Source organism: Dipodomys ordii, unplaced genomic scaffold (assembly GCF_000151885.1).
Source record: "Dipodomys ordii isolate 6190 unplaced genomic scaffold, Dord_2.0 Scaffold26, whole genome shotgun sequence".
NCBI lineage: Eukaryota > Metazoa > Chordata > Mammalia > Rodentia > Heteromyidae > Dipodomys > Dipodomys ordii.
In genome coordinates this window covers 10,444,515-10,471,616 of record NW_012267242.1, presented here as the reverse complement: position 1 = coordinate 10,471,616, position 27,102 = coordinate 10,444,515, and the positions used below count along the sequence as shown (strand labels likewise).

At 38.0% G+C, this 27,102-nt stretch overlaps 1 protein-coding gene across 1 annotated transcript; it reads right to left on the bottom strand.

Moving 5' to 3' along the window:
* Positions 1-1,524: 1,524 nt before the first annotated feature.
* Positions 1,525-26,870, bottom strand: Fbxo28 (F-box protein 28). The gene is made up of 5 exons (XM_013015337.1): positions 26,597-26,870; positions 16,423-16,532; positions 14,293-14,431; positions 8,216-8,411; positions 1,525-6,024 (listed from the first exon to the last, which is right to left on the bottom strand). Exons 1-5 carry the CDS (start codon positions 26,855-26,857, stop codon positions 5,630-5,632), a joined length of 1,101 nt encoding a protein of 366 aa, XP_012870791.1. The 5' UTR covers positions 26,858-26,870; the 3' UTR covers positions 1,525-5,629.
* Positions 26,871-27,102: the final 232 nt, after the last annotated feature.

The following is a 27,102-nucleotide window of genomic DNA, read 5'->3' as shown; positions in this document are numbered from 1 at the left end:
CTTATAGTGTTAGGAGAGAGCATGGCGAACATCAGTGAAGGATTTGCTATTCCTCAGAGATTTTGTTATCAGCATCTTCCTGTCAGTCAAACCTTTAAAAAAATAGATGAAGTTGATTGGTATGATTTGTGTGTGTGTGTGTGTATGAGAGAGAGAGAGAGAGAGAGAGAGAGAGAGAGAGAGAGAGAGAGGAAGGGGGAGGGGGAGGGAGAGAGAGAAAGAGAGAGAGAGAGCACAGCAAGCACACTCTGGGGCCTGAATTCAAGGAATGGAAATTGTATTGATCTTTTTTTTTTTTTTTTTGCCCAAGTCTACTGCTTTGCCACCATAGCTTCATTTGTGATTTTTTTGGTGATTAGTTGGAGTCTCATGGACTTACCTGCAGCTTCAAACTACAAACCTCAGATCTCAGGCTCCTGAGTAGCTAGGGTTAAAGGTGTGAACCACTTGCACCTGGCAAGGCGATTTTTAATGAACATTGATGAGCTTTGAGGCAAGAAGGAATTGTGAAGACTTTGTATTATTCCCTGGTAGGGTCTAAGTATTGGTAGTCATTTGACAGCAGGTATTATACTCAATAGGGGCTCCAGTCCTAAAAAGTCTTAAAAATGGCCTCTTGTAGCCAGGTGCTTGTGGCTTTGGCATGTAATCCTAGCTACTTAGGAGGGTGAGATCTGAGGATCATGGTTTGAAGCCAGCCCAGGCAAAAGAGTCCATGAGACTCTTAACTGGTAGAGTCTTAGCCTTGAGCAACAAAAGCTCAGGGAAGAGCACCAACTCCCCAAGTTCAAGCCTCAGAACTGGCACACGCACACACAAACAAGTCCTCTTCTACTTCTATGCCTACACTGAAACGACTGCCATAAAAACTACTTCCTTTGAACATAGTCTTTTGTTGATCTTAAGTTCATATGCAATTTTTTTTCTTGTAGTACTGGGGATAGAACTCAAAGCCATATACTTGCTAGCTCAGCAGTCTACCACTTGAGCCATCCCCACCCCCCCTCCCCCGCCAGTCTCTACACACTTCTTTGCATGGTTTGGTATTGGAAGTGGCCACTTCTACTGGGTGTGTAGAACAATCATATACATGTGAAGTTTGGTGTCTCATAGGTCCCAGAAATTTTAGCAGAGTCCAGTGCAGCACAAAGAACACAACTTTAGGTAGATGAGTCGATTAAATTCCATTGAAATTACTTGTCTAACACTGGATACGTTGCTTACCTGAGTTCAACTACCCTATCTGGAGTAAATTCTGCTTTCTATGTGGCTGTGGTAAAATCTACAATATGTAAAACACATACGGGATAGTGCTTCCAAGACAGTAGCTACAGCTGAGCATGCTGGGGTACACCTGTAATTCCAGCAACTCAAGGATGAGACAGGACAATTTTCAGTTCGTCACATCTTGAGATCCTGTCTCAAAAAGACCACACACATACACATCAAAAAACAAAATCAAAAAGGCATTTGCTAATGCAGAGCTCCAACTCTTATGCATGAAATACAAAGAAAACAAGCATCACTGGTAACAACACATTTATTTCAGTATCCTGCTGTGTGACCAGGAGGTGTTTTCTGTGTTCCAATGATTGATTAGATTATAACAATTAAATTTCCAGAAGGTAATCTAGTGATTATTGTTGCTCAGAAGCATAAGTTAAACAGACATGGTACCACATAAAGGAATTTTTAACACCTCAAACCTTTTGGTAGTTTTGAATATGGATCATTAGACTTTGGCAATAGATGTATTAAGATAAATATACTTCTAAACCTCATGGTTTTCTTCTGACACAACAGGAAAGATCTGGACTTACTCTCCGAAGTTCAGAAATCTACCAAATAGTCTTAGAAATTTACAAAAGGCCATTATCTGAGGCTGTCCTACTGATCACCCATGTGCCTGTATTCTATTCAAAGGGAGAATCAGGGTAGGCAACTGTTAATGTCATTTTGTGGAATCAGTGCTTGCTCAAAGTAATGATTTCCTGCAGATGACAGGGTATAAATAGTTTTAACGTAGGACTTTTGTGTCCTTATCAAAGAATTTAGAAAGATTCTGAGTCAAAAACTGGACAGCATGTTCAGCTGGGTTTCCTGTTAGAATCAGCCATTTCTAAGCAATTGCATCATACAGGGCATTTCCTTTCAGGCCTTTTATTCTTGCCTTCAAATCTTACAGCATATATTTTTAAAGGGTTTGATACATGTAACAATTGGGTACTCATTGCTAGAAGAGGACATACACATGTGCTGATCACCAAGTATGATTTATATTACATTAAATTAAAATTATATTGTTGGAAATAAACAAAAGGGAGTTCCCAGATCCAGAGAACATTATGGCTAAGGAAATAGAGAACTCAAAAAAAGGAATCCACCTCCAAGAAACTAATTCAGTATAATAAAATAGAATTAAGTGCCCTGTCTTAGGAAAAAGCTCATTACTAATAAGAAACAACGGGGACACCATACATCATTTCTTTGGAGATTAAAGTGCAGGCTATGAAATGGCATATAAAATAATGCATAAAATAGTGCAATCCTAAGGTGCCATTCTTTTTTTTATGACGCATAGCCTATTCTCACATGTCCATTTTCTTTCAAAAATCCAGCTGTAGTGACACCTTTTAGCTTATTTATTTAGGCATTACTTATACTCTGTTTTACCCACTTTGGGGGCTACATAGAATATTTTAACATTTTTAACACATAGAATAATAGCGCATACATCTTGAAATTACTAGAGATTAAGGCAAGCCCCTGTAAAGTTCAGTACTTCAAAAAATATATCTTACAAAAAAGTTGCTTCCAAAATCAGTGGCTTTAGACCTGTTGGCACTCCAATAGTCTTTAAACAGTAGGATTGCCCCAAATACATTTGCGTTTGCCCCATTTCCAGGCTCTGTACATCAAAAGGCTGAGAAACAGGTTCTATGTAACCTCAGGATGTGCAAAAACCAAGTTGGCATCCATGTGGGAGAGAAGCAGAAGATCCATTTGGGGGAAGGGCGGGGGGGGCAGTCCTTCATTTCTTATAGATGCTTTTTCACATTTTCATCCATGTGTGTAGTTTTGTACCATGAATTTTATGTGGGAATGACCCAAACAGAAGTTTCCTCCAAAAAACAACTAAGGCAGATGATGGAAATGCTTTATGAAGTGTTGTACTATAACAACTCACAGCATTTAAACTAGAAATGTACAAAGTGTTCTCTCTTAGGTATAATTTTCCCATCACATGTCAGTTTTAGTTGATCAAAATAATTTGTGATTTGTAGAACCCTAAATACAAGCAAAAACCTCTACATAATGGTTGTCTTGATAAATGGTGAAGGCAATATCCTAATATGTTTTAGCTATTCTGAGTAAGACTTAAAACTGTAGTGCTTTATTCTCCTAGTGAGGGAATATACATGCATTAAGTATAACTCAACCTTAAAAACATGGGTCTACAGGTGTATGCTGTAGAAATCTGGGGTTGGGAACAGAAAATTTACTTTCTAATAGTGTATATATTTGTTATCAAAGTCATATGCTCATGAAACTAATGGAAGACTAGATACATTTAGGCTATTTGGATGTAGTTTAAAAAGAAAGTCAGGAAAACTTTTAATAATTGAAGACATATTCTGTGGCTATATCCCTTTGATGCATAAGGATCATAATTTATAAACCTGTGCTCTGATACTTAAAAAGTCTTCCTGCTACCATAAAAGTAGACTGTTAAAGTATGAGTATTCCAGTAGGCCTCCTACAAATACAAAATTACAGTAATATGGCTAAATCCTCAGATTAAAAAAAAAAATGAGACTCGCTGAAAAAAATGAGTTCCAGACAAGGACTTCTACGGATGACCTTGGCTGACAAATGTTTCTACGACATTGTTTATTTTAAAGTTACCTTCTCAACAAACCATAAAACACTTGGATGTTACTTTTTTTTTTCATTGAAAACATACTACAGAATAAATGGAGCAACACATAGAAATGATCAAAAGCTAAGGACAATATTAAAAATGGAAAGTTTCATTTGGTAAGGTTACCTAAAGGATGAATAACCATGTTATGCTGGACGGATTTTTTTTTTTAAAGGCAATAATCTTGTGCTTTTATTCTTCAACTCTGGTACTTACCAAAACCTTAGGTTTTACACAAGTGTCAACTCCCACCTAGTAAGGGACAAGTTTCTATATTACAACTAAATTTACTTTAACTAACTGAAGCTCAAAGCAACAGTTGTTAAAAAGAAGTTAAAAGAAAAATAACTACATAATTTAGCTCATGAAGATAAAACTAAAACAGTGATTAAGTTGAATGTATCAGAGACATACAACTAGAGAAAAGAACTATTATACACAATTTGGAAGTTGTTAAAGTGACCACTCAGAAGGTTGAACAGTGCAAGACATGCATTTCCAGTTACAAGCTCAAAAGAGTGCAAAAAAAATTTAAAGCTTTTGTTTAAAGTTTAAGGAAAGCATGAAATTAATATTTGAAAAAAAAAAGCTTCTCTTAGGTCATCCCCCAGAAATGAAATGATCAAATTGTTTTTCATGGTACAATTTTCTTCAATGAAATTTCCTTTAGTGGCAAACTTGCCTCCAAAAAAGTTGGGTCCCCTATTGAGTTACCACATTTAGTCCATGAGCATACAGTGATAAGTGAGGATCAGTACTAGCTCCTGGAGATCCCAATAGAAAGAGCCTTGGATTTGGGGTTCTGCCTTGGACAGCATACCTGAACCCTACAGAGAATAAAGCAATGGGCTTTAAGATTCTCTTGTTCCTGTAAAACTGGAGGACAAATGGACTAACAATTCTCCCCCTAGAGGCAAGCTGTTGTGGTGGAAGATGTTAAGCGCTAAGTCAACAAAGATGCCACTCTAAAAAGTGGATAAGTACAGAGGTTCAAGATCAATACCAGTGCAAGAGCTTTTTAAGTGAGTTGACTAGGCAATGCATGCATCCATCCATGCGAATGTAAGACATGGCCCCCAAAGAGAACTGAAAACATGTATATAACAACTGGAGATATCCCTTGCCAGTAGTTTATAAAAATATATAGTCAATACTGTAGAGGCTCCTTCTACAGTCAATACTATGGAAGTCCATTCAGTTACCCATTACTTCAATACCAAAAAGCATCAACTACTTTTCAGACATTCCAGACGAAAAGGTCACTTATAACAAAAAGTCATTTTTTTTAAAACAAGATAGTGTCCATTTAAAAAGGTTTTTTCCTCTTTCAAGTGAACAGGACATTTTCTGTATTAAACTTAACATCTAGTCTGTCAAGACTGGGTTTAAAATCCTTATGTAATGTGCATATATGCAGAAACAAACTTACTTTAAACATTATCTGCACAGAAAGAAGTTAGTTCCCCAAACATTATAGCATGGGTCTGTTTAGTACAAATCTATTGCAAAGTAAAAACATTCTGTGCATCAGTTCCATCAGAAGCAGGAAAAGAATGTCCCAACTGTAAGAGTTCAAGTGTAAGTTGAGTTTTGAAAGCCTAGAAACCTAAGGACACCATGTTTCTCTCAGCATCCTGATATGCATAATTGTTTAAGCTACCAAGCCATAATGTCTTCCTCTGGAGCTAGAACCATATTCCAAAGACGTTACTTCCTATTCCGAAGACGTTTGGATTTCCTAAGACAGTCTATGGCTTCTGTTGCCTTTCTTCGTTTCCGAGGAGACTCCTCATTCTGCCCAGACCCTGAGGAGTTTCCTACTGCACTTTCCATTACTTCACGTAGCTTGCGTTCCAGCTCAGCCAATCGTGCATTCTGTTCACCTATGATCTGGGTCTGCTCTAGCAGTTTCTGGTCTTGGTCTTGAAGCTGTTTCTGCTGCTCTTGCACTTTGGTGCGTAGCTCAGAAATTTCACGCCTGAGAACAGTCACCCCAGCTCCATTGGTTTTGACCTGCTGCTGGAGTTTGGTAACCTCTTGTCTTGAAGGGTTTTGCTTGGAGAAGAGCTGCATTGTTGTTAGGGCTGCAGATGGTCCTGGAACTGGAGAAAAAAAAAAAAAGTATCACTTAACAGGTTTCCCTACTAGCACTATTTAGACTTACATTAAAATAGAGTATCAATTTCTTGTTTGCAAACTATTTCTTCTAATGGACTCATCAAATACTTTGCTTTAATTATAAATGAGTTTGAATTGCTATTTTCCTGCTCATGTGGCAACATGTAGACTGCCAGCAAATTATTGGAGAAGATAATTTAATGGCATAAATATTGTTAAACATTTTTAGGACCTAGCAAGAAAACAATTATTTTCTAGCTGGGTCCCAGTGGCTCATACCTATAACCCAAGCTGTTTAGGAGACTGAGATCTGGGGATCTCTGTTTGAAGTCAGCTGGGGCATCCAAATTTGAGATTCTTATCTCTAATTTTCAAGCCCCCAAACAGGAAGTTGGAGAGATATCTAAGGTGGTAGAGCACTGACACTGAGTAAAAAAGCTAAGCAAGAGCAAGAGGCCCTAAGTTCAAACCCCATTAGTAGTAACACAGCCACTCCCCCTGCTCCCCCAAATATATTTCCAAGTGGGAACTGATGGCTCACACCTATAATCCTTGATACTCAGGAGGCTGAGATCTGAGGATCACGGTTCGAAGTCAGCCTGGACTGAAAAGTCCCTCGGAGACTATTATCTCCAACTGACCACTCAAAAACCAGAAGTGACACTGTGGCTCAAGTAAAGTTCTAGCCTTGAGCACAAAGAGGCTCAGGGACAGGGCCCAGGCTCTGAGTTCAAACCCCATAACTGACCAAAAAAAAAAGTTTCAATTAATCTTATTTTATATAAGATAAACATTTATATAAACAAACATTTGAGCACCTAGTTTCAAACCCAGGGTTCAAGGTCTAGTAATACCAAAAAAGTACACATCTTTCCTGCTTTCCTCATTTCATTGCAGTACTGCAGTAAATTCAGGTCCCCTCACTTGCCTATCATGTTCTTACTGTTCATTCTGCATGTAGTTAAATGCAAAGGTTCTAATTGGCCAAACAGCAAGGACTCCACCAAAGAGTAGGTCTCATCACACATGATCAGGAAGAATTAGACATGGTACAGGAAGGCTTTGGAACTAAACTTTTAGAGGGACAGAAAATGGGCTTAGAATTCACTAACTTACTCTAATTAATTTAAAAAATTCTTATCTCCTCAAAGTTCTCTACAAGAATTAAATGAATCTATTCCTTAAGCCCATCATGCTAATTTTAACTTCGTGTGTATAAATAACCATAATATTTTCACTGCTTGAAGTATATTCCTCTTTCACACCCAACTCTAAGGCTTAACCAATTCTTACCTTTTAACAACTCAGACCAGCCAATATTGACTTTATCTTCCTTAAGACTCTGCCATATTTGGCATGTAATTGAACACTGCTTTAATGTATTTCTCTTGCCCAGGAGAATTTAATTTGGATTCTGGACTTGCCTTATTCTCTGAATTTATATGAAATTGCATGATCCCTTAGTGCATATACCACATACTATACTTCTTTTATAGTTTCTACAGTGCTGTAAGAAAATATGTACTTATTAAAAATACATACATTAATGCTGAGATGCCATAGGCTTTTATTGTTAAATCAGAGATCCACTGAAAAATGCAAGGAGTAATCTGAATAAAACAAAAAGGTTTATTAAATTGGCCCTCTAAAGTATTTGCAAGGATTAGGGATACCAAACAATTCAGTCTTTCATAGATAAGGACATAAATCTCAGTAGGCTTATAAGCTTTTACAAAATAACTACAATAGAAATGTAAGAGTGCAAAACAGTCTTATATGTCCTGTCTTTCAAAGTAGCAGCCAGACACTTTGGTGGCAGAAATAATTTACTGGATTATATAGATGAAGAATATGTTGGAGGTCTGGTGGTACATGCTTATAATTCTAGCACTTATAAGCTGAGACTGGAGGATGAAGAAATCAAGACCAGCCTAGGTTATATAGCAATATCCTGTCTCAAAAAATTAAAGAGTATTTTCAAGTTTTATCTGGAATACTTTTGTCTTGAAAAACTGAGAAACAAATCAAAATCAGTGTGTGTGTGTGTGTGTGAGTGTGTATGTGAATAAAAGTTACATATAACTTTTTACCCAGAAATGCTATCTTAACAAAAAAAGTTACAAAATTATGCATGAGAACTAATTATAAACTGAAGATATTATAATCAAGAGATACCTGGAGGAGAGCCCATGAGTCTTCCAGACACATCTGACCCTGGCAATTTCCTCTTTAGAATGGGAACAATCTTCTCATCGAAGTACTCCATTGCCATGGAGGAAATATCCCTTAACTCTTGAAGGACTTCATGAGCTCGTTGAGGGGCTCTGGTAGAATTGACATATCTCAGTACACGATAAATTTCATCAATCACCTAAAATAATGAATTCTCATTAGCACCAATTTATTTACTTATTTTTAAAATAGCTAACCAGGCATAGAACTGATCACTTGTTTTGCAATTCATGTAAAGGCCTACCAGGTATGTTAATTCATACTGGTCATGCAGAATATAACCTACTGGTATATATAAATGCAATATAAGCTTTTGGGCTTTTTATAATACTTTGTTTTTGTACAATTGTGGGGCTTGAACTAGGGGCTTGGGAGCTCTCAGGGACAGTACTCTGACAGTGTTCTAAAGAGCTCAAAGCTAGCACTCTACCACTTTGAGCCATAGAGCCATTTCTGGTTTTATGAGCCTCACAGACTTTCCTTGTCCAGGCTGGCTTTGAACCTAGATCCTCAGATCTCTGGCCTCCTGAGTGGCAAGGATTACAAGCGTGAGCCACCAGAGCGTGGCTGTCATAATACTTTATATTTAAGAGTATATTTAAAGAGTCAAGACAAAATATGGCTTCTTCTCTGAAGGGAATCAGAGTAATTGGGGAGATACAACCATATACATTGTGACCAAGTACAAAAAGTTGCTACAGTAACTAGAGGACTAAACACAAAAACAAAATCCTGCATGGGAATAGTGATAGTTTGGGGAAATAACCCATACTCATACTCTGCTAATCCTCCAAACCATATTCTATTCCCCAAAACTTCAGGAAACTCATTCTGATTCCACTTTCTCTTGCTCTGCCCTACATGCTCTATTCCTTCAAGTTCTCTTTCACTAGGAATTGCCCTGGATTAGAATAGTCTCCCCAGATCACACTTTCTTGCTATCAGGAAAGAATAGCAAAAAATTCCTTTTCAATTTAACAGTAACTGCAATGGAGGAATCTAAGGCATGACATACATTGCTTCCCAATTCCCTCATTTCTTGCTAAACTGTAAATGAATTTCCTCAGATATTTATGCTGTTAATGTTAATCCCTGTGAGGGTATCCTCAGTAATTCCTATGCCTTCACTACAGAATACAACATCAATTCCAATGGGTCTTTACCCTACAAGAACTGTGGAATAACAATCCAAACCATTCTATTACCAAAATCTCTAGCACTCTGCCTCCCACTCCATTTCTGCAGCCAGTTCCCAACACTGGACCAATTTGATACTCTGCTTACTCTTCTCCTACAGAGAGTAAACATCTATTTACTAAGAGAAGCATAACCTAGAAGAATACCTGGACCAAACTCACAGTGCTTAGCACTTTCTAGACTCTCATTGTAATATAATGATCCTTGTCAGTCTAGAGTTATATATATTTAGTAAATGTCAGTATATGTAGATTTTAGGACTATTTAGGAATAGTGAGGCAATCTTATGACTTTAAAAAGTATTTACATTGTGAAAAATCCTACCTTGTAGACCACAGTTTTAACAAGAACACATGGATAGCTAGCTGGGTGTCGGTGGCTCATGACTGTTATCCTATCTCCTCAGGAGGCTGTAATTGGATGATTTAAATCTATCCTGGGCAGTAAAGTTCATGAGACTGCATCTCTAGTTAATCAGTAAAAAGCCAGGATGATGACCAGATTGGCTCACATTTGTAATCCTGGCTACTTGTGAGTCTAAGATCTGAAGATCATGGTTCCAAGTCAGCTTGAACAGGAAAATCTACAAGACTCTTATTTCCAATTAACCACCAAAAAGCTGGAAGAGGAGTTATAGCTCAAATGGTAAAGTGTCAACTATAAGTAAGTAAGCTGAACTACCAAAAATGCAAACCTAAGTACTAGCAAGAGTGTTGGGAGCTGACAGTAAAGTTTAAAGGTCATCTTGACCCCAGTGCTCACTTGAAGGCAAGTACAAGAAACTGGCTTACTTAAAAAACACCAGGTGCCTGGGATTGCTTTGCTATGTCTGTAGAGTTTGTTTTACTTTTTACCAGTTGACCGTGTCTTATTTTTACTGCACTCTGTTTTTACTGAAAATTTCCTTGTTTTTCTGGACTACTGTAACCTTATGTTACCTCTTGACTTCTAATAGTATATATTAGGGAAAGGTAAAAATAAACGGTGCTGCAGTCTTGAGCTGCAGACCTCCCGACCCCATCCTTTGTCTTATGTCTTTATTTTTCCACATCCTCGCCGCCTAATTTAGGCTTCCCTTTTGTTACCGGCAGGCTCTGGCACAAGAGCAAATCAAAAAACTAAAACTAAAACAAAAAGCCCAACCCTAGCCAGGTGCCGGTGGCTCACACCTGTAATCCTAGCTACTCAGGAGGCTGAGATCTGAGGATCATGGTTCAAAGCCAGCCCGGGCAGGAAAGTCCATGAGTCTCTTATTCCCAATAAACCACTAGAAAACTGAAAGTGGTGCTGTAGTTCAAGCAGTAGAGTACTTGCCTTGGGCTGAAGAGCGCAGGGACAGTGCCCAAGCCCAGAGTTCAAGGCCCACCACCAACAAAAAACCAAAACAAACCAAAACAAAAAATAAACAAACAAACAAAAAAACCCAACCTTTCCAACAAAAACAAAAAAAATGGGCCATCAGGGATACTTGTGATAAGAAAAAGCAGGGACCATATCTATCTTTTTTCATTAATGTGTCTTCCAAAATAGTTCACTATCACTGCTCACATACAGCTCATACTTCAGTAGGTGCAAACTGCAGATGCAAATGTGAGTTTATTAAAAAGTTAAATTTCTATATGACAAACTGAAGATTTGAGAGATGCACACAGGAGCAAGCTAACCATCTAGAACACCTTTGTTCTCAGAGAAGAGGAATGGAATATCAATGTAGTGTTCAGGGTTGGCCAATTATACCTCTATTTAGCCTGGATAAGGCACACATTCATTTACTACATGCTGTTCATAACTGTCTCTCATAGCTGTGAGAGACCATATGACCCACAGAGCCAAAAATATTCACTATTTGGTTTTTCTACTGATCCTTGTATCAGTGGCAAGAATCTCAAAACTGTGATAAATATAGGGCAATCTAACTTAAATCACATGTTGCTGTTACCAATACTCAGTTCAATAACTGGGAAATAAAAAGCTGACTTTAGATACAAATTTTAACAAAATGGATATATATATATGTATATAATTCATATGCATATATATTATATGTGCATATATCACCAAAAATGAGTTGTGCTCTTATGAAGTATGAAAGTCCTTTTAATTTCCATAATTCAGGGATGCCATCTTAGAATAATTTGCTAGAGAAATCATAAACCAAATTATAAATTAGGCAGAAAGAACACTATTGTATATAATATTTACTATAGTTTGGATCTGAAGAATCCCCTAAAGGTCCATGTGTTAAAGGCTTGGTCCTTAGTTGGATGCTTTTGGGAAGTGGCTAAAACCTTTAAGAGATGGGACCTAGTAAAAAGGAGTTAGGTCACTGGGACATGTCCTTAAAGAGCTGGCTTCTTCCTGTCTTCTCTGCTTCTGGTTACCATGGCCTCCACTTCATATGCTTCCATAATAATATACTGTGTGGCCATAGGCCCAAAGCAATAGGCATTTGAGCCAAATCTTTCATCCCTGAAATTTGTTACCATAATGGATAGATGATTAACACAATGTTCTTATTCCAGTATGTGAAAATTAAGTATTACATTTTTCATATTTTAAAGGCAGTATCTGAAAGTGTAAGAAATTAAAAAGTCCCATAAAAACAAAAAAGTCAAACAAACAAAAATGAGAGTAATAACAAAATAATCCAAACATTGCCAACTCTAATAAGTTAGCAAATTTAGTCTAAATAAAAAAGTACCAGTAACATAAGAATTGTGAATATACATATTTTCTTTTAGGCAAGACATAAGCTTTAAGAAGGTACTTTCAAGAAATTATAATCCAAGATGAATTAAGTATAAAAAGACGTATCTGAATTTGAAAAGTAATTTTTTGGTCATTTTCAGTCAAGTATAGGTTTTCTGGAAAACAAAACAAAACCCAGAAACAGAATAAACTGTGAAAAAACAGGTACGAGTAAAGAAAACCAGAAGAAAGCAACAGAGAAGTAAGATTTGTCTAAATCACCATGTCTCTATGCCCGCGTTTTCTTAGTCTTCAAGTAACACATGGAAAGTGCTCTGAAAATGAGAAATTGTTTCACAAACAAAATCAGCAACAAGAGAAAAAGCTCGTAGACATCCACATTATGAGGTAAAAGTGGGTACAAATATCCTTTCTAGTGAAAAGGCAAGGTATGCCAGGGACAAAGATACGCCTGCTTAGGAAATGCTATGAGGACCAACTACATCTCGAATACTAGAGACAGCGTCCACCACTGCCACCTTGGCTTTGTTTAAAGTGAGAAGTCAACAAATGGTTACCAGAAAAGAATAGGACTCAACTGGACCTAATCTCAGTTGCTTAAATGCTAAGGATCATCAATCCAATCATTTCTTGACGAACTAGAACATGTAATGGAAACTACTGTAAAGGCCTAATGTTAAATATTTTGATCTTTGCAGCTCCCCTGCACTTGGTCACAACTGTTCTACTCATTAGTTACAAAAACGTCAGGATGTTCCTTAAAGTTCTTATCATTCAAAATGAGACATACAGTCAATACTATAAATATGGAGAAAACAACATATAGTGGTTAAAAGGACCTTTCAGTATTAAGCCTTAGGTATCAGAACCTAAAGTTTCTTGTCGGTCATACTTCTATAGCCCCCACAAAAGCATTTGTTAGGTTAGTTGAAGAAAGTGCCAAATACTGAGAAATATTTTGAGTAAAATTATGACAGGATTCCATTAAAATAAACATAGAAAAGTTAAAACTGGGAGACAATACATATACAATATTGCCAATGCTTATGATCCATAAATAATTAAAAAGAACTTCCACTTTTTACTAAGTATTAATAAATTCTAATCATGCTAAGGAATCTTTCTGTCAGACATCAACCAAACTATAAAATACTTTTTTAAGTTCATAGTCATATGTCATTTGAATTTATTCTTAATTCAAGAAATGAGGTATTACAAAAGGTTTAAGGAGCACGCAGTATGGTAGAATTGTGTTGTTGTTGATCATGGGGCTTAAACTATGGACCTGGGTACTGTCCCTGAGCTTTTCAGCTCAAGGCGGGCGCTCTAACACTTGAGCCACAGCGCCACTTCTGGTTTTCAGGTGGTTAATTGGAGATGAGAGTCTCATGAACGTTCCTGCCCAAGCTGGCTTTGAACCGCAATCCTCAGATCTCTGCCTTCTGAGTAGCTAGAATTACAAGTATGAGCCACCAGCACCTAGCTGTGGTAGGATTTTGTTAACTTAGTAATATACTTACTTCTTTGTTAAAGAGGGCCATTACTTAGCTCTGAGTGTATTAATGTATAAGAATTGTTCTATGTTGACTGTAACCCCTTTTTATATCACTTCTAAATAAAATTTAAAAAGTAAATTAAAAAAGGAAAATCTAAAATTAAAAATAAAAACAAGGATAAAAACCGAAGAATTGTTTATTCTGGTCAGACTTGCAAATTTATAAAGTTGTCATTTTTATGAAATATTTCTCAAGCAAAACAAAAATGAGCTTGTCCTCCTACTTCACCTCCCAAAAATGGTAACAATCTTGAAGGCAGGACAATCCCTATCTTGTTCACTGCAATATCTCTGGCATCTCTGCAAACATTAAAAGTTCACATTTTTTTGAGTATGAATTCTTACTAAGCTTCTTTATAGAATACCAGAGCCTCTGTATATTTTATAATTAGAATTTCAAATATAAAGACCACATGAATGATGTACGAAAGTTAAACAAACTCATTCTTTCAGAGATGTAGGAACAATTCAAACCTTTCAAATACCACTTTGTAGGTTTTTAACAATTAAATTTACATACAACCACAATCCAGCTATTCTGGGCAAGAGTCTATTTTACCTTTCCTGGGATGAAGCAACAGAGATTGGAATCCACGTACTTCATAAAAGTCATATTTAAGAGTGACAACCTGGTTTCCACAGCAGCAAGGATGTCTGCATGACGAGCTAGAGAATGGTTCCTCCTTTCTGACTCTCTCCTAAAATAATAATAAAGATAAAACAGCAACCATTAAAAAGCAGTAGTGTGGATTAGGATGTGAAGCAATAAAAATTCCTTAATGATGGTAGCCCCTCTGTGCAGCACCTTTATAATAATAAAATTATTTTTTGAAAAACTCCTCAATGAAACAGTCTTAGACAAGTCATTTAGACTTCTTCAATGCCATCATTAACTGTTCTGATAAATGAAGCACATTATAAAGACATCCTTGATAAGAACTAGCACTCACTGACAAAGGATGTTATCAACTGACATAAACTGATTAATTGAATGGTAACCTTTTGTGCAACTAAAGGTAACTAAACATAATTAAAAATTATATACATATATGTGTGTATATATGTGTATATATACATATATATACATACATACAGAGAGAGAGAGAGACAGAGAGAGAGAAAGCTGATGGGGAAAAAAAAATCCATTCTTTACCAGCCACTGGTAGTCATCCTACCTACTCAGGAGGCTGAAATCAGAAAAATACCATTTGAAGCCTACCTGGACTAAAGAGTCCATGAGGAGACTTCATCTCCAATTAATCAGCAAAAAGGCCAGGCTAAAGGTATAGCTGAAATGGTAGAGTACCCGGCATGAGCAAACAAGCCAGGTGAAGGTATAAGGGCCTGAGCTCAAGTCCTAGTATAGGTACACACATGTATGTATACACGTATACATACACATACACACACACACACACCACAAACACATGATGACAGCTATTATAGACGATTTGCCTAGTATACACAAGGCTATGTAGCCTAAGCAGGCCTCATACCTTCCATTATCTCAGTATCCTGAGTGCTAGGATTACAGGCTTGCACCACCACACCATCTACTTTTTGTGTTACATGTAAGAAATCACTGTCTATTTCAAACTCATGATGATTTACTATCATGTCTTCTTCTAAGGATCCAAGAGTTTGCTACTGACATTTACTCTTAGAAGTTGATGGTCCAGGGCGGGCACCAATGGCTCACGCCTGTAATCCTAGCTACTCAGGAGGCTGAGATCTGAGGATCACGGTTCAAAGCCAGCCTGGGCAGGAAAATTCATGAGAACCATATCTCCAATGAAGCACTCAGAAAACAGAAAGTGGCGCTGTGGCTCAAGCGGTAGAGCGCCCACCTTGAGCTGAAAAGCGCAGGGACAGCGCCTAAGCCCAGAGTTCAAGCCCCACAACCCAAAAAAAAAAAGAAGTCGATGGTCCATTTTACATACACTCTTGCTTGGCCTTCTTATTTTCAGCTGGTCCCTACCACCTGAACTACTCTTCCAGTCCAGCATTTTTTTGGTTATAGATAGAGTCTTGAAGACCTTTCTGCCTGGGTTGACTTCCAACTGTGATTTTCCAGGTTTTAGGCTGAGTAGCAAGACTACAGATATGAGCCACTGGCAACCATCAAACTTCATTTTTTTCACATGTTAGTTACTCAGTTGTCACAGCATCAGTTTTTTTTGTTGATCATGGTACTTGAACTCTAGGCTTGGGCGCTATCCCTGTGCTCCTCAAGTCAAGGCGAGCGGTCTACTACTTGAGCCACAGCACCACTCAGTTTTTTCCTAGTGATTTACTGGAGATAAGAGTCTCAAGGACTTTCCTGTCCAGGCTGGCTTTGAACTGTGATCCTCACATCTCAGCCTCCTGAGTCGCTAGGATTACAGATATGAGCTACCAACACCCAGCTTATTTTTATTTCTTTGAGACAATGTCTCTTAATTACCCAGGTTGGCCTTGAACTCATGATCCACCTGCCTAAACCCACGGAGTGCTAAGATTATAGACGTGTGCCAACTACACTCAATTTTTAAAAACACTACTGTTTCCCAACCTAATTGTCTTAGCAATCATAGTGAAATCTGTCCTTTGCTACAAAGTTGAAAACTATTTAACATGTAAACTCTGAGACAATAAAAAATAAACAACATGCTCCAACTATAAACTAATGTCAAAGCTTGCTATAACATACCTTGGAAGTTGTGCTTTAACTTGTTTCTGACACAGATTATGGTATCTCTCCACTTTCAAAAATCCCTGATTCAACATTCTCTGACAGACCAAGTCCATTCTTTTACAAACCTATGAGGGAGAGGGGAGATAGAATTACCAAAAAAAAGTCAATAACCACATTATTAACAATGAATTTAGATAATCTGATGACTGAACATTTTGGGTGCTAGTATTGTTATACAGTTTGCTGTCTGAATCTCAAGTCAGTGTAAGTGGGTGAATCTCTCTCTCTCGTCCATCATGGGGCTTGAACTCAGGGCCTGGACACTGTTCCTGAGCTTCTCTTGCTCAAGCCTAGCACTCTACCACTTGAGCTACAGCACTACTTCCGGATTTTTCTCTGTATGTGGTACTGAGGAATCGAACCTAGGGCTTCATGCATGGCTAGGCAAGCACTGTACCACTAAGCCACCTTCCCAGTCTGGGTGAATCTCTTAAAACATGTATTCTTATAACATCTCATTTTAAAAAATTATTCTTAATCTGAGCAAGTAAGTGTCATTCACTTTAGGTAATAAGTACAGTGATCCTTCACCTATTATGGGAGTTACGGCCCAGAGATCCCCCCCCCCCCACGATGGGTGAATATCCACAAAGTAGCAGGGTTATTTTGTTGTCCCTCACTATATCATGGTTCACTTATTGGTACTTCAAGGATTTTCACCTATTGCAGAATCGGGGGGGGGGGAGGAGAGATGTCTCTGGAATGTAGTTTCCATAATAGGTGAGGGATCACTATATACAATGAAGCTACAATAACCAAACCGTGATATAGTGTGGGAAAACTGAAGTCCTAACTATGTACATGAAGGTTCTCAATAGTTTGAAAGAACAATTTCCATTCAGCCAAAAATGTGTAATTCAAATTTAAGTCTAACCTCACAAAATTTACATAATAAATAACTAGAATGAGAATACTTATTTTTTCCTAGTCATTTGGGTCAATTATGTCCTCCAAAATATTCCAGTTTATAGCAACAAGCAACTACTCTGAGCCATTAAGCCAAAGACTAGAAGTCAGAACAGTTGGTGTGAGTCCAGTCTGCTTTTTTGTTTTGTGCTGGTTCTGGGTTGAATCAGGGCCTGGTGCTGTCTCTGAGATTTTTTTTTTTTTTTTGGTTCAATGCTAGTGTTCTACCACTTGAGCCACAGTTCCACTTCCAGCTTTTTCTGAGTTGTTAATTCGATAAAAGTCTCATGAACTTTCTTGCCCAGGGTAGCTTTGAACCATGATTCGTAGAGGTCAGCCTCCTGATAAGTTAGGATTATAAGCATAAACCACTAGACTTATATACATTCTTGTACAAGAAGCTACCACTTAAAAGCTGATACAGCAGGTATAAAATGTGGATATTATCTAACTCAGTTATTAGGATTAAATAAAATATATGCTAAATCACTTGGTAAACTTTGAGCTGAAATACAAAGTTGTTAGCTCAATAAAGTGTATCTTAATATTAATTTTAAATCTTTGTTCCACTTATCTAACTTGAGATAGCCTAGTATCTTTCTTAATTAACTCTAGTACCTAAAACTTGTTTTTGGATCCCTAACAATTTTGTAATGGTTCAGTCATCAGTCTGGACGTTGAGAATACAAGTCACTAGAGCTGGGAATGTGGCCCACTGGTAGAGTGCCTGCCTAACATGCATGAAGCCCTGGGTTTGATTTCTCAGTACCACATAAGCAGAAAAAGCTGGAAGTAGTGCTGTGGCTCAAGTGGTAGAGTGCTAGTCTTGAGCAAAAGAAGCTCAGGGACAGGGCCCAGGCCCTGAGTTTAAGCTCCAGGACTGACAAAAAAAAAAAAAAAGAAAGAAAGAAAAAAAGAAAATACAAGTCACTTAAGTGACTGCCTATCAAGACCAAGTCAATTATGCTGAAGTGTCTCTTATGCTTCTTTCTCTCTCACAGCATCCACATGCTTGATCTATACTGTGGACATGAAATGGTGACTAAACCACTGATAAATCTGCTTTCTCCTGAAAATGTAGAGACCAAAATTCCTGCAAATTGGGCTGAACTTTATTTAGACTTTAATATTCTAACATTAATACCACACTGCCACATAGTATGCCACATATATTGTATTTGAAGCAAATATGTATTTCCAATCTCTAAAGTGTATGCAAATATATATTTCCCATCTCATAATTAAAAAACAAAATTTAAGTACTGAATAATTTATGATAAATGAATATAGTAAAACTTTTTCCAAAGATTTTAAACAAGTTATCAGTATTTATTGAGGATATGGTATAAAAAGGCCAATAAGCCCAACACATACTAACATGTTTTTAATAAAAACAAGTCTCCCAAAACTATTTAGTGAGGGATATTATTTTGCACTTTGGAAATTTCCATTATATGTTTGCAAATGATTAAGTAAAAACATAAAAAACAAGAGTTACTTAGATTTTATGGACCCAAGGAGATCTTTGAAATTGCTCTAGGTTTCCTGAACCAAACTTCAGACAGTCTGTACCCTAATCCTGAATAACCACAATGAACTTTAAGAGAAAAATAACTTTTGTTATACTATTAAGAGAAGAATAAGGTAGTTCATCCATGTGTATGATATGAAGGAAATAGAACTAAATTCCCATATTTCACAGTAAAAACACATCAGATGTCTAATACCAGACTGCTTCTGCTGAGTAAAATTTGGGGACTATAATTTTTGTTGTTGTTATTTGTTGTGTGGCTTGAACTCAGGGCCTGGGCACTGTCCCTGGACTCTTTTGCTCAAGACTAGTTAGCCCTACCACTTTGAGCCAAAGCTCTTCTGGTTTTCTGGTGGTTAACTGGAGATTGGAGTCTCAGTCTTCCCTGCCCAGGCTGGCTCTGAACAGCAATCCTGAGTAGGTAGGATTTCAGGCCTGAGCCACTAGGACCTGGCTTGTAATATTAATTTTTGTTACAGCCATTTGACAAATTAGATCATCACATGGAGAGACACTAAAAAGAAAAAAAAAGTATCCTTAATAACCTTGTAGAACACTTTCTTGTCCTTGTAGACTCTATCTTGTTAAGTTCTGAGATGAAACTTTTTTAAATTGTTATTCTAAAGGTGATATACAGAGGAGCTATAGTTACATAAGTCAGGTAAAGTATACATTTCTTTTTGGACGTGTCACCTCTTCCCTCGTTCTATGCCTGCTTTTCCCTCCTGTCCCCACCCAGTTCATTTTCCCGTACTGTTCAGTAGAGCACCACTGCTGCATTTGTTCACCTTTGTCCCTCCATTTCTGTGGTCTCCTTGCCATCTCAAAGACAGACAAGCAAGACAAAAAGAAAAGAAAACAAAAACAACCATTTCTTAGAAACAAGTATTTTAATATACTTTTTTTTCCTTTGAGACATTGTCTTACTATGCAGCACAGACTGACTTTGAACTTTGTGATCCTACTTAGCATCTAGATGCTGGGATTATTGGTGTACCATTATTTGGTTATGCAATGATGTGTTTGTGGCAGTACTGGTACTTGAGCTTGGAAAGAAAATTTTATCAATCACTTATTTACAGAAAAAGAATAAGGGCAATTACTATTACAATTTTCAGGGAATGATTAAAATTATTTTGAGTTTTTTTGTTGTTTTTTTGGGTCCAGTCATGGGGCCTGCACTCTGGGCCTGGGCGCTGTCCCTCAGCTCTTCAGCTCAAGGCTAGCGCTCTACCACTTGACCCACAGCACCACTTCCGGCTTTATTTCTTTTTGCTTATGTGGTGCTGAGGAATCGAACCCAGGGCCTCTGGCATGCAAGGCAAGCGCTCTACCACTGAGCCACCTTCCCAGCCCCTTGAGTTTTGTTTTATGCAATACACCTAATTCTACGAATTCTAGGGTTTATGTATCTTTTACTAATCATCTAGAAATTCAATTAAACATGAGCACTAACTAGTGTAAGTACGGAAGTATGGTTGACGAGAATATGAGCAGCCACATAAAGTCAAGAAAGGGAGACCTCACATGAAAAAGGAAGAGGGAGCAAGGACTACAGAGTTCTAAGTGACGGTGCAGGCAAAGGCAGGTGTATGGACTATGGTAAGAATTTCCAATGTTCGAGCAGGGAAACCAAATGATAGTTTAAAAATTATTTTAAAATGAAAAGAGCACTTATCTTTTGAAAGATCTAGCACTGGGATAGTCAGCTGACTTATTTTCAATCCGCACTGTAATATTAGAATATGACTCCTAAAAAGATATGGTTCTGAAAATTTCACTGGTGATAACTGAAATCAATGTACATGAACATCAAAGGAACAAGTCAATTATAAAAAAGGCTTTATAAATAAAGCTTTAAAAATGACATTCACAGTATCAAAGGTAGTAAAAGAGAAAAGAGATCAGAAGAAAGGAAATCCCAAAGACAAATTAGAACAGTGCTAGAAAAGTCAATGTCAAAAATATGCAAAGCATTAGTAGCTAGTATAAGACAATCAATGTTTTAATGTGGTCCTCCTTTCATGGATGTTCAATAAACCCTGACAATACAGTATAGAAAAGCATATATATATATGACTTTTGTTTTCAGATTCAGAAGGAAGCAAGGTGACCACAGGAAAACAGGAATATACCATATTCCCTAAGGCAAGTAATCTAATGATCATTGCTAACGATGTTGCATGCTAACTTGCACCTCTAGATTACCTCACTTAGATTATGGATATAGCTCAGTGGCAGAATGCCCAAAGGTCTTGGGTTTAGCCTTAGGCTCTTCAAAACACACCAAAACAAAACCAAAGAAACCTCATTTAAAGCGTAGCTCTAAATTTAGAGGTATATTAATGATTTTCCAATACTAAAGGAAAAAATGTTTCTCTGATTAAAACCAAACAAACAAAAGTCTTAGTAATTTGACAATCTAAGATGGTTAAGTTAAAAATATGGAGACTAATAATAACAAAACAAAGATAATGACAATGTCAAAATTATCAGGGCTCATAGAAGCAAAGGGTAGAATGATGAGTAGACAAGGCTGGAAGGACTGGGGATGTAGTAGAGCACCTCCTAGCAAGTACAAGGTCCTAGGTTCAAAGAAAGAGAGGGCAGGGGAAGGAAGAATAAAGGTTTGAGGAAATACATTTACCTTGATTCAAACATGATACAATGTATTTGTGTCAGAAAACCAAATGGGCCAGACATTGTGATAGAAGCCTGCAATTCTAGTGATCTAAGACACAGCAATTCTAGCAATCTGAGACATAGGTGGAAGGATGCTGAGTCCAAGGCCAACCCTGGGTTTAATAATGAGTTCTAGATTAGCTTGGGACACACAGACACACAGCAAAACCCTGGCTCAAACAAAACAAAATCCTAAAAAAAAAAAAAGTATGTAATACTATGTCTCAGTTAAAAAGAATGGTTGACCCTAGAAACACAAAGAAAAAACAACAAGAAATGTGACTACTGTTGTAGTGAATAGCCTGTATTTTTTTTTTTTTTTACCTTTTAAGTATTATGATCCAATGCAAAAACACATAAATATTATGATGCAAAGCAAAACCACATTTCTTCTCTTTCTCTTTTTAAAGTGATACCGGGTTTGAATTCAGGGCTCTGCACTTGCCAAACAAGTATGTAACTCTGCCGTGTGCCACAACACCCAGCTGGATCCCCTTATATAATATGCTCATCAAGTTTAATCTATTTTAAATTTAAAATACGAGGCTTTATATGTCATAAGTTTTTCGATGTACACCTCTCTCCTTTTAACAGACTATTAGGGTACTAAAAGATTAGTAACAATTACAAAACATGCAAATCTCAAAAGAACCTATTGAATAAATTATTATGCAAAATGATACTTATTTAGGTCCTTAAGGTGCTGCTTTATTATATGAGAATACATCTATTTTTTTCTCAGTTTGCTTATTCAGGATTTAAAATTTGTTTGTTCTTGGGGCTGGGAATGTAGCTTAGTGGTAGAGTGCTTGCCTAGCATGCATGAAGCCCTGGGTTCGATTCCTCAGTACCACGTAAACAGAAAAAGCTGGAAGTAGCACAGTGGCTCAAGTGGTAGAGTGCTATTCTTGAGCAGAAGAAGCTCAGGGACAATGCCCAGGCCCTGAGTTCAAGCCCAGGAGTGCCATTTTTTTAAAAAAAATTGTGTTTATCCTTTATAGCTCTAACCTAATTGTTAACTTGTATTTAGTTATAATCTTTTTAGATTTGTGTACCTTGATGGTCTTTCTTAATACCATAAGACAATTAGTTACACTACAAATCTGGGAAACCTACAATTTTGCTCACTCTTGACGGCGTGGGTCACACTAGGTGATGTCTAATAACTGTAACTCAAAGCATAGTTTTCTTTTAGCCACCTTGAAAGATAGTACTCTGGATTTTAAAAGACTTTAAAGCATGCTGTAAGTAAAGCTCTCCTGGGGGGAAAGTATTGTTATAATACACATGCAGTGGCAGATATATTCTGATTTTACAAAAGTTAAAATATGAAACGAAACTATCTTAGTACCAAGAAAGTAGTGTAATGGAAACCAGTATTTAAAAAGGTGTTCATTTGGTGCTTCTACAGTTTCAAATAAATTGAGAAATGATTTTTCTTCATGTAACTCAGAACCTATTATTAAAGTGCCTATTAGACACCTCAGTTCAAACTTTTTATTTCTCCAATACTGTGGAGCTTGAACTCAGGGACTTCTGCTTGCTAGGCATACCCTCTACCACTTGAGCATACCCCCAGATCTTTCTGATTTATCTTTCAAAAAGGCAGCATCTCACTTTAATTTAACCTCCCCTCCCCCTACCAAAGGTCTAGACAGCAATCCTACTGTAATTATGGGAATTACAGGCATGTACCATCACACTATTTTGCTGAGATGGGGTCCTGCTAACCTTGCTTGGGCTTAGCCTCAACCTGAAATCTTTCTAATCACCACCTGAGTAGCTGGGCTTACAGGTGTGAGCCACCACCTCAGTTTAAACTATTGATAACAGTTTAAAAAGACAAACATTTTGGAACAAAGCATGACTTTATATACTTTGTTGCTGATTGGAAAATTTCATTCCAGTTAATAAGTAAGAATTCTCAATTTAACCTGTAGTCAAATTCCTGTTCTTAACCACTAACAATTCCATTAAGTTTATACCTATCCATTTGAAACATGGGAGAAAAACTACTAATCTGTCTCTGGAACACCTTCTAAAACCTTCCCTAGTTCTTTACAGTAGACAAGAAGCTTGTGTTTATGAATCAAAGCTACAGGTTCAAAGTTAGGCTTGAACTTCTTATACTTTGACACTTATTTCAAAGTCTCTCATGTATCTGTTAAGGAACTCAGGTGGCATACTTAAAAGCTCTATCAGCACAAATTTGTTTTACTGGGAAAAGAACTCAAAGTACATGTTTTATCTTTCAAAAGTATTTAAAATTTTAAATGCATTGGAGGAGTTAATATTTAAAATTATTTCTTTATACCTGGGATTTCCAGGCTTTGGATATATTCTTGGAACACAATGACAGAAAATGATCCAATTTACTGAGGCATTCAGCTAGTCCTTTGGAAATGTCTGGACTGAGATTCAAATTCTGGACTGAGTGAAATTTCAATTATTTTGGTAATATAAAAAAATCCTATTAACAACTAACTTGCAAAAATAATTGAAAATGTTATTGCAGCAACTTCAACCTAAGAGAAAATCCTTTAAAGAAAAATACTGAAAAACCAGTAAAGTGTATCTGTCCTCTTAAGCAAGTGCTAACAACAGTTGTGAACAAGGTCCTTTCTTATATAATAAAACAATTTAGCAAACTGGAAAGAAAAAAAACAAAACATGTGAACAAAACAGCTCATCAGCTTCCAAAATCGTTGACATTTAGCTCTATGGGAAGTAATTTGGTTCTTAATATCACTCCAGTTCAAGCACATTCAGCCCTAATTCTACCCAAGGAAATATAGTGAAAGGAACTATGTTATAACATACAATGGATACTTAATCATATATATATACTTAAATCATTTTCCCCCAAATAATTCTTTACATATAAATGGCCATTTAAATTGAAAACACATAAAGCACCTAACTAGTCAGTATTTTCTGTCAGTTTCATATAAGAATCATGGTTAAATTAATGCTGACACCTAGCGACAAGCACATCTTTCTTTTATGTTACCGTAAGTTTACATTCAAAAAACCAAACCAATGAAAAACCCAAAACACTTCTAAATTCCCACGACTTAGTCTGAGTCATTCATTAACTGTAAGTAAAGAAAGGAGGAAAAGAATCCTTATTACTAAAAAATATCTATTTGCAGACCTAAAACTGGTTGTAGAATCTGTTCTGGGAGGTGGAACCTTCCTAAGGAAAATATGTGAAATTATAAATCTTTAACCTTAAAAGCCCAAAAGAGATAACTGCTTAAAAATTAAGTCTGCAACTCAATTATTTCAATTGCATTTGGAAAATGTACCACTTATTAAAATTGTGGGATGTATTTTAACTCTTGTCTCCTAGCATGGGCTGCTTTTCCCTCTCTAAACATGATTTAACTTCAAAAAAAGTAAAATGAGGGCCACTGATAGTACACTTACATGTCTAGCATGAACAAGTCACAGAGTTTCATCCTCCCCCCCAAACAAAAAGAAACAAAACCCCTCAAAACCAAAAATGACTAGTCAGTTTTTTTCAATACTTTCAAAACAGAACTGTAAACATTTCAAGCTTTACAAAGCCATTGTCTGGATGACTGGCTCAGTTCAAATATTATGCTCATGCAGAAATTCTGTCAATTTTGGTCAAACATGACTTATAGTAAAAAATATAAAAGAGTATTTAAGATTGTACATTAATTACTAGGATGAAACGCTTTAAAAATGAGAGATACTCAATTGTCAAGTATTTTCAATGGAAGAAATTCTGCATTTTGCTGTATGGCTGGCATGGTCGAATTGTTGTGCTGACTAGAAAAAAAAAACGCCCATCAGTTTGAGGTAATAATGATAAGCTTTCTTTAAAACAAATATTTTAACAAAGCAATTACAGTCAAACTGTTGTAAACCATACTAAGATATATTTTGATTAATAAGAAAATGACATGCATAGCACGTTCAGATATGTCTTTGTCCTCTTTCAAACAATCTCAAGTAGATTTAGTGTCTACACAAAACTGCTCTGCAATCACTTCAAAATGTCCACCTCCTTCAATTTCCTGACCACTTAAAGATAAATGGTGACACGCGAAGGAAGCAGAGTATCTGTCTGAAGTAAGACATTTATCAAACCTTCAGTGAAACCTCTGGGCTGAAGTGGAATTCAGAAGGCAAATTTGGTATTATTTTCAGGCTTGGAATAAACAACTGTGATTTTAAGATATAAATAAATTTCTCCTACTGCTAACGGGTGGGCGTCAAGACAGCACCAGTCAAAAAAAAAAAAAAAAAGAATTGCAAGAGAGAAAAAAAAATCCGGCCAAGGGGCAAGTTGCTTCACTGGATGCGATGTGTCAGGGCGAGGTAAAGCCAGAAGGGTCGTTTTTCAGGGCTGTACTTCAGTGGTCAACTAGGGCTCTGGGGTTAGAGCCACAACGCACACACAGACACACACACACACATTCTAATTTCCTCAGACCCTTCTACTGGGGTGAAATGGATCAACCCCTACCTCATCTTCTCCAACAGGCAAGCCTGTGTGGATGGGGGAACAATACGTGGTTCTTGCAAGACACACCAAGCCTGCCGGGGATCACCGGCTTACTTGTGAGTTCCCCCCCCCCCAACTCCGTCGGGGGACGGAGAGGCGGTATACAGATCGATCGACTGATCGGTCGATCACAAATAGATAATAAAGGCAGGCGATGAGACCCCCTCGGGGGAAGGGTGGGGGCTGAAGGCTCGCGCTCAGACCGAGCAGAAGATGGGAAGCCCAACTTCCGCGGCCGCTTCCAGGCGGAGCGCGAGGACACCCCCAAAGCGAAGCCCAGCGCCCCCAGCCGCGCCCCCGGGGCGCGATCCGACACCGGCCGCCTCCCGCCGCCCCGCGCGCGCCCCGGGGCAGCCTCCGGCCGGAGGGGTGCGCTCCGGGCTGGCGCCGGCGGGGCTGCGGGCCGGGGGACGGGGACCCTCCCAGAGCTCGGCCCCTGGCCGAGGGCGGCGGGGTCCCGGCGGGGGGCTCACCAGGCGGAGCTGGCTAATTTCGTCGTAGGACATAAAGCTGAGGATGTTCTCGATGGCAACGATAGGCAGCGCCACCAGCGTGTTGTTTTGTGGCAGCTGCTGGTCCGGAGCCATCGCCGGAGGTGCCTGTGACCCCGACTGCGGGGCCTGGGACGAGGGCACCGGGGGCTGTCTTTGAGCAGAGCCGGCGGCCGAAGAGGAGCCGCCATCGCCGTGGCCGCCGCCTCCTTCCTCAGCGATCCGCTCCTCTGCCGCCGCCATCTTGGAAGTTTGATTCCTTTCCCCCCCCCTCCCAACTGTGAGGGCGAACAGGAACACTTCCTGTGCGTCACTTCCGCCTCCTGCAACCTCCGAGGGGGCGGGGCAACAGAAGAAGAGGGTGGAGCCTCTGGGTGACGGGCGGAAAGAGAGGTGTTGTTTGCTGGCAAGGAAAAAAGATACTGTAAACTTCCAGAAAAGTGCTTGTCTAGGCCCTTTTATTTAAGATTGGAAAGCACTCGAGGGCA